This window comes from Arachis stenosperma, chromosome 1 (genome assembly GCF_014773155.1).
Source record: "Arachis stenosperma cultivar V10309 chromosome 1, arast.V10309.gnm1.PFL2, whole genome shotgun sequence".
NCBI lineage: Eukaryota > Viridiplantae > Streptophyta > Magnoliopsida > Fabales > Fabaceae > Arachis > Arachis stenosperma.
This window is the reverse complement of record NC_080377.1, coordinates 116,817,246-116,824,888: the sequence shown is the minus strand read 5'-3', so window position 1 is coordinate 116,824,888 and position 7,643 is coordinate 116,817,246. Positions and strand designations below refer to the sequence as shown.

The following is a 7,643-nucleotide window of genomic DNA, read 5'->3' as shown; positions in this document are numbered from 1 at the left end:
AATAATAATAACAAAAAAATTTTAGTTAAAATCAACTAAAATATATTTTATTTAATATTTATTAATTATTATTTTTTTCAATCTAATATTACCCTAAATAGTATTGTAATAGTAGTGCATGCGTTGCGTAGTTCCAAATCAAAATAAGCACACAGAAATAACCGGCAACGACGTCGTTACACGCGCAAAAATACCCGCAACATTTTCCTCATCTTTGTGCTATACTGCTATATATATAGACAGAAGCTGAATTAGGCATTTTCATCAATTCAAAAGCATATATATAGAGTAATAATAATAATAATAAATGGCTAGGATCATTGTCCTTACTGTATGGATAATAATAGCGGTGAGCATGAGACATATTGGAGAAGCAAAAGAATGGTCACTACTACAAGCACCAAGTGAAATACAACAAAGGCTTATTCGTGACCCTCTCTCAATTTCACTAGCCTCAACCGATTACGGTCACATCATTCACCAAAACCCGTCAGCCATCTTCGCACCAATTTCCGTTACGGACATTTCTAACTTGATTCAATTCTCAAATTCCCTTCCTATCCCTTTCGGGATCGCCGCTCGAGGCCAGGCACACTCCGTTCACGGCCAGTCCATGGCGCGGGACGGGGTAGTGGTCAACATGACGGCTCTCACGGAGGGGAGAGGGGTGGTTGTTGTGCCGGATGGCGGTGCATTGGGTCCTTATGCGGATGTTGGTGGTGAAGCGATTTGGATTGATGTTCTGCATGCAGCACTTAAACGTGGACTCACGCCGTTATCTTGGACTGATTATTTGTACTTATCAGTTGGTGGAACTCTCTCTAATGCTGGCATTAGTGGCCAAACCTTCCTTTTTGGTCCTCAGATCTCCAATGTTCATCAATTGCACGTCGTTACAGGTATCATCTTTCATCCCTTCTACTTATCCAAACTCCGATACAATTAACTAAATTAACTTTACTTAAAGAAGTTGATAATTAAAAATCGTTAATTAGATGAAAATTTAGTCAAATCAATTAATTATAGATCAATTTTACGTAAAATTAATTGTACTTAAGTTTTTACCAAGTGTTTATTAGGTGGAGATTGTAGCTTTTATTATGCAATTGTATTTAGGAGGCCACTCTGATAAAGATGTTTAAAACGTCTTTTTTTAAAGATATTTTTTATTAAGTGGCTTCTTTGTATTTATGTGAAATTGATAATTGATAATTATAAAATGATTTAACAAATTTAATTAAGTTATTATTTAATGATTTTCAATTATCAATTTCACACGAAGATAATTGCACGTAAATTTCTACCGAATTTTTAGATAATTTAATATATTTAATTAAATTATTACCTCACTATTTTTACTATTAATTTTATACAAAAATAACTCGATTTAATTATATTAGAGGCAGCTACGCATGCCAAGACAATAATTAAGATATTAACGGGAGTGGATCCTCTCCAGTGGAGAAAAAACTGGATGGTGTCCAGAGGAGGATCTCACCTTTCATTGTTCTCTCTCTCCTATTTAATTTTGGTCCCACTTATAGAATTAAAGGTGAGAGATCACACTTTATTCTCTTAAGTATTAGAAAAAATGGAGAGGATCCATTTCCGATATTAACACATATTATATGTTAAATATATATAATTAGCTGATAATATTATTAAGGATTAAAAAAGATTAATAATAGGCTAAATGTTTTCTATATATTTTATTTGGTGATAAAAAATTTTTAAAATTAAAGAAAGAACTTATATAAAAAAACATATTACCGAAAGTCAATATATATTATAGAGAGAAAGACAAAGAAGAGAGAATTGTGTCGCAATATACTAGCGTATCACATATACGTCAACAGAAAACGAAACAAACATGTAATAGGTAGTTATATTAGTTTTTAAACTTTGGTTCTTCATATATGACTAAGCCACCTTTTAAAGTTTTGAAAATACACACAATAGACTAAATCTAAAGGCCATTAAACAAATAATTTTATTGAATAAAATCAAATTCAATTAACAAGTTGTTTAAGCGTATTCAAACGATAAGTCACATCATTCATATAATCATATCTTTATAGAAGATTTTAAACTCGTCATTTTATATGAATGAGATATATATAGGTGAGATCAATTTTATGAATGAATTTTGACTTTATGATTAAAATCTGATCCAAAATAAATAGATGTAGTGTACATGCTTCCAAAATATGGTAGTTCTTTGGAACTTTGATAGGGTCAAATTTCAAAATCTAAAAGAATAAAATCTGATATATTGCTTAACATGTTAGCTTTGTCCGCAACATACAGAAGAATGTTCTTTCGGGTTTAATTATCCGATCCACAAATATTTTTTTTTGATAAGGATTCTCCACTAATAATGTTATTTAATCCGGGCGTATTTAATTAGTTTCTGACCCGTTCTTAATTAATTAACATTCATTTTCTGTTATTCAAAATAGAATCTACACCATGACAAGAAAAACATAAAATTAAAGAGAATGTAATTGTCACGTGACTTCATCATATATTTATCAAGATTCTATGTAAACGATTACATCAATGATAGAGTGCAACAAGAAAATCCTAAGCCGTTTAATTTGCTATGACAATGGTTAAGGTTTTTTTAAAAAAAAAACAAGGCTATAATTCTTTTAGAGAGTGTTTTGGATAAAGTATTTGGAGTAGAATGAATGTATTTATTAAAGTATTTTAAACTTTTTAACCCAAAATGTTTTGTTTATTTGAATATTAATATAAAGAATATTATAAATTTCCAGAATTTTTATGGAATACTTTATTTAGTTTAAAATAAAGAATTTTAAATACTCTTATAAAATAAAGAATTCTAATAATTTCTCTTAAAAATTTGATTGATAAAAAAAAGAATTTGGAATCAAACTTGTCTCACATATATATGTACATCCTATCATCTTCTCTAATTGTACATACAAACAATAATATTTTAAAATTAATTGCATGTATTTAAATTTCAGAAATTTAATTAAATACATATGTATATGTTTGCAGGAAAAGGAGAACTAGTGACTTGTTCTACAGAGAATAACAAAGAGTTATTTTATGCCGTTCTTGGAGGTCTAGGTCAATTTGGAATCATAACAAGAGCAAGAATAGCCCTAGGGCCTGCACCCACAAGGGTATGTATCATATTCTATTTTTTACTTATTTTCTTATTAAATTTTTTATTTAAACAAATTAATAATAACCATTTTAAAAAAAATATATCCATGAACCACAATTAGAAATTATCAGAATAGTGATCGATCTTAGCGATTAACAAAAATTGGTTATTAATATCGGCTGATTTAGCGACAGAGATAGAGTTAGTTTCAATTAGGACAAAAAAATATTAGTCGCTAAATCGGTCGCTATGCTGATAATTTTTTGTAGTACACACATTATTAATTCTTGTTAATAAGTTATAATCACAAACTTTCTTTCAGCAAAAAGAAATAAAAAAATTTAATATTAACTCTTGTATAATTAATTAATTAAAAAAAATGATTCTCTTATCTTATTTATGTTTGTTGCAGGTGAAATGGGTTCGTTTGCTTTACAATAAGTTCACTGAATTTTCTGGCGATCAAGAGCATTTGATTGCAATGAATGGAAGAAACGAAACTATTGGAGCCAATTATGTAGAAGGTTTTCTTCTACTAAATCAACCACCACTAGACCTTTCTTTTTATCCAGAAGCTGATAAACCTCGCATAACTTCTCTTGTAACCCAATACGGCATTATCTATATTATAGAATTGGTCAAATATTATGACAATACCACTCAACAACATGTCCACGAGGTAATAATAATCATAATATAGTAAAAATTTACGTGCAGTTATTTATATATAAAATTAATAGTTAAAAATTATTAAATGATGATTTAATCAAATGTTAAATTATCTAATAATTCTTAAATATTAATTTCATATACAAATAATTGCATTTAAATTTTTACAATAAATAATCATATATTTTTTTAGAAAAACTTAATTTATAATATACTATCACATGAAAACATATGCAAAATTAAATAACTAATTTTCAAATTCCCTATTTAAAATGTTATCAAATTTTAGTTAGATCGATGATAGTATAAAATTCTTTACACGGTAAATGAATCAAAATTAAACTCTTCATACTATTTAATAATTTCCTTTTTGTTTTTATTACATAGGATGTTGCACTTTTGGTCCAAGGATTAAAGTTTGTACCTACGTTTATGTTTGAGAAAGATGTGTCGTATGAAGAATTTCTTAACAGAGTTCATTCTGATGAGCTGGCTCTTAGGTCACAAGGACTTTGGGAAGTTCCTCATCCATGGTTGAATCTTTTTGTTCCAAGATCTCGAATTTCAGATGTTGATGAAGGTGTTTTCAAAGGCATCATGCTTAAGCAAAATATTAATCCTGGAATTGTGATAGTTTACCCTGTAAACCGATCAAAGTAAGTTTTTTAATTAATCAATAATTGATAATACTGAATTAATTAATTAACAAATTAATTGACAGGTGGGATGATAATATGTCAGCAGTGACACCGAATGAAGATATCTTTTATGTTGTGAGTATTTTGCGTGCAACGGATTTTGATAAGTTGGAAGCATTTGAAGCTCAAAATCAAGAAATATTACAATTCTGTGAAGATGATGGCATTGGGATGAAGCAATATCTTCCACAAAACAAAACACATCAAGAATGGATGTTACATTTTGGTCCCAAATGGACACTTTTCAAACAAAGAAAACAAGAATTTGATCCCAGAAATATATTGTCTCCAGGACAAGGGATTTTTAATTAGCTAAGCAATAAACTATTTCGTCCTTTATTTGATATATTGTATATTGATTTGTTGTACATTCGATATCAATTACATTACTCTCTGTAACTAAAAATTGAATGTGTTTTCTAAGCAAAAATAAATAACTAAATAATCAATCCCGCTACGTTATCAACAACATTTTTGTCAACTTCTACCAACTCTTATTTATAATTATCTTTAATGAAAGTGTCTTTGTGGATGTGTTCCATAAAAATGTATTTTTTATGGCTGTGTATAATAGAAATGTCTTTATAGATATATTTTTTGGATGTGTTTCTTTATATATATATTTAAAATATAATAATTAATTATTATTAGTAATAAATTGGTAAATAATATGTTAGTACCTATACTTTTTTCTAAATAATAATGCTCATAAAATCCAAGTAGCTTGTGTAAGAGTTTATGGTTTATTTGAATTTGAGTCTCTTTAAATTAGGATTTTATTGATATGTTCCCTAAACGCACATTTTAAGGTATCATAAAATTTTAAAAGAGTTAAAATTTTTACTATTTTACAATTAAAAAATATTTTTAAGATATAAAATACTAAAATAGCTAAATCAGATGGCGGAAGAAAAATTTCACCAAAGTTGGTGGAAAAAAAAGAGGATCAAGAGGGAGTTTGGGCTTTGGGCCACATCTAATTAGGTAATACGTTTATTAGTAGTCCTTTCTTTTCTGTTCAAAAATATCTTCAGAAGTTATAGAGAAAACAAATTAACGCATGCATTGGGCTAATATTTGGTATTAGAAAATTATACTTACGGAATCGAAATGGTCTTACATTCACTGGACCCAAGTGAGCCCAAACGTAATTAACAAATCTTAGCTATATGAGTTTTTCGCTGAAGCTTGTGTACCAATGTGTGTGTTTGTATGAATATAAAAAAAAGTTTATACAAAGTTTACACATTTCTTGGATGAATAATACAATACAAAAGCACCAATCCCCCAACGACTCAACCTATGTTGAGAGCATGACCAAAAAAAAAAAAAAGCTATGTTGAGAGGCAGTTAGTTGAGGATGTAAAATGCCGCAGAAAACAGCTGACTAGCTGAGTTTGTAGTTTCTTTTCGGCTTCAGGCTTCATCCCTGTCGGTATACTCCAAAAAAGAAAAAAGAAATACAATACAAAAATAGTAGTAGTAAAAATTAGAATATATAACTAACATATTGGCGACAAACATTTAAATAAAGTTTAAATTTGTAGTGAATTAATTCTTAACATATCAGATTAAAAAATATTACGAAAACAAAAGAAGTTAAAATTGTTTAGAAGTGTTTTTGCTCTTTTAAATTTAGGAGATATCTAAATAAAATTATAGAGAAAATAAATTGAAAATATGATGTTGTCAGATCCTCCTATTCCTAATTTTTAATATTCAGAGTTCATCATTCCTATGGTGGAGGTTATACTTATAAGAACTTTAACGTTTAAGTTAGCATAAATCATAAGAGATATTAAGTTAGAAATTATAGCTGGATGCACGTATTTAAAATAGTGCATATATTACAAATTATGATCTTATGATGTTATGAATTTTTCTAATATGGATTCTGTTACGGTAGGTAACCGGAGATTAGCCCAATGGATAGCGTTTAACGGCCCAAGTGTATAATGGAGGAGAACTCCGGGTAGGTCCGCAACTCGGGAGGCTCCGTCCGACTTGTGCTCGCGTGTGAATGGGGGGTGGTACCTGCAAGGACACTCCGATGCCTAAGTTAGCAAGGGTGTAAGCAGGTCTTAGAGAGTATTGGACTTAGGGATACCTGAGGGGTGTCAGTGTACTTATAGTGGTGAGCCAATAACCACCGTTGGAGTAGTGCCGTATCTTTAGGGTGGTAACCGTCCCATTATCTTAGGGAGGTTAAGATATGGCTTTATGAAGTGGTTAGAGAGATTTCAGGGGCGGTTACTCATTTGAATGAGTATTTATCTGCCAGCTAATCTCACAGCCGACTTCTTCGTACTAAGTCGTGGTTGACACCGACCTCTTGAGTGGAGGTGGATGCTTTGCTAGGCCTAATCTACTGGATCAGGCCTTTCGTTTGGACCTGGGCCCTTAACATTGGGCCAGGGTATGAACAGTGCCCCTACTTGAGCCCAAGGTCCTTTCAAGGCTTGGGTTCAAGTAATTAACTCGGGTTCGTAGCCGACTTTCACGGGTTTTGAAACCGACGTGATTTTCGCGACCTTTTGTTTCTGACAGTTACGTCAATTCAAGCGTCGTGTCCGTTGGGGAAGCGTTTAGGGATTGAGGGCTTTGGTAACGGTGCAGTCGCATTAATGGCTGCCTCGTTTTTACCATTATGCCCCTTAGCCTTTTTATAAATACTTTCCCTCTCTTTCCATTTTCCGTTTCTGCAATCTTTCAAACTTCTCCTTATCCTGTTCGTGTTGCATCCTTGCGTTCAAAGATTTCTGTTCTTCTCCAACCTTCATTTTCGGATAAAGGTTAGCTTTGCTTTTTTCATGTCATGCTTTTTGTTTGCATGTTTTGTTTTGCAAGTAGATAGGTTGACCTGTAGATTCTAGTTTCGAATCTTTCTCCTTAGAGGCCGTGTTTTTTGATTTTTCTTTTTCTTTTTCCCTTTTTGTAGGTTTCTGCCACTTTTCTTTATATAAAAAATGGCTTCCGTAGACGTTCTTTCTCAATTGGTAGATGTTACGGTCCTTGGGGAGGAACCGTTGGTCGACGCTGAGTTCATCACTCATCTTCGTACTCATCACAGGCTCTGTACTTCAGAGGAGGACGAGCCCAAATACGAACTAATAATCCCGGGTCCTGAAGACCGGGTC

At 31.3% G+C, this 7,643-nt stretch overlaps 1 protein-coding gene across 1 annotated transcript; it reads left to right on the top strand.

Moving 5' to 3' along the window:
• Positions 1–262: 262 nt before the first annotated feature.
• On the top strand, positions 263–4,969 carry LOC130971426 (cytokinin dehydrogenase 3-like). The gene is made up of 5 exons (XM_057897109.1): positions 263–899; positions 3,028–3,155; positions 3,552–3,818; positions 4,196–4,464; positions 4,530–4,969. Exons 1-5 carry the CDS (start codon positions 308–310, stop codon positions 4,816–4,818), a joined length of 1,545 nt encoding a protein of 514 aa, XP_057753092.1. The 5' UTR covers positions 263–307; the 3' UTR covers positions 4,819–4,969.
• Positions 4,970–7,643: the final 2,674 nt, after the last annotated feature.

What these genes read in the sequence shown, in the direction of transcription:
- LOC130971426 (XM_057897109.1), top strand. Translation starts at nt 308, where the DNA reads ATGGCTAGGATCATTGTCCTTACTGTATGGATAATAATAGCGGTGAGC. An exon ending in CTCAACAACATGTCCACGAG is followed by an intron (nt 3,819 to 4,195) that starts GTAATAATAATC and finishes TTTATTACATAG; the next exon opens with GATGTTGCACTTTTGGTCCA. An exon ending in TACCCTGTAAACCGATCAAA is followed by an intron (nt 4,465 to 4,529) that starts GTAAGTTTTTTA and finishes ATTAATTGACAG; the next exon opens with GTGGGATGATAATATGTCAG.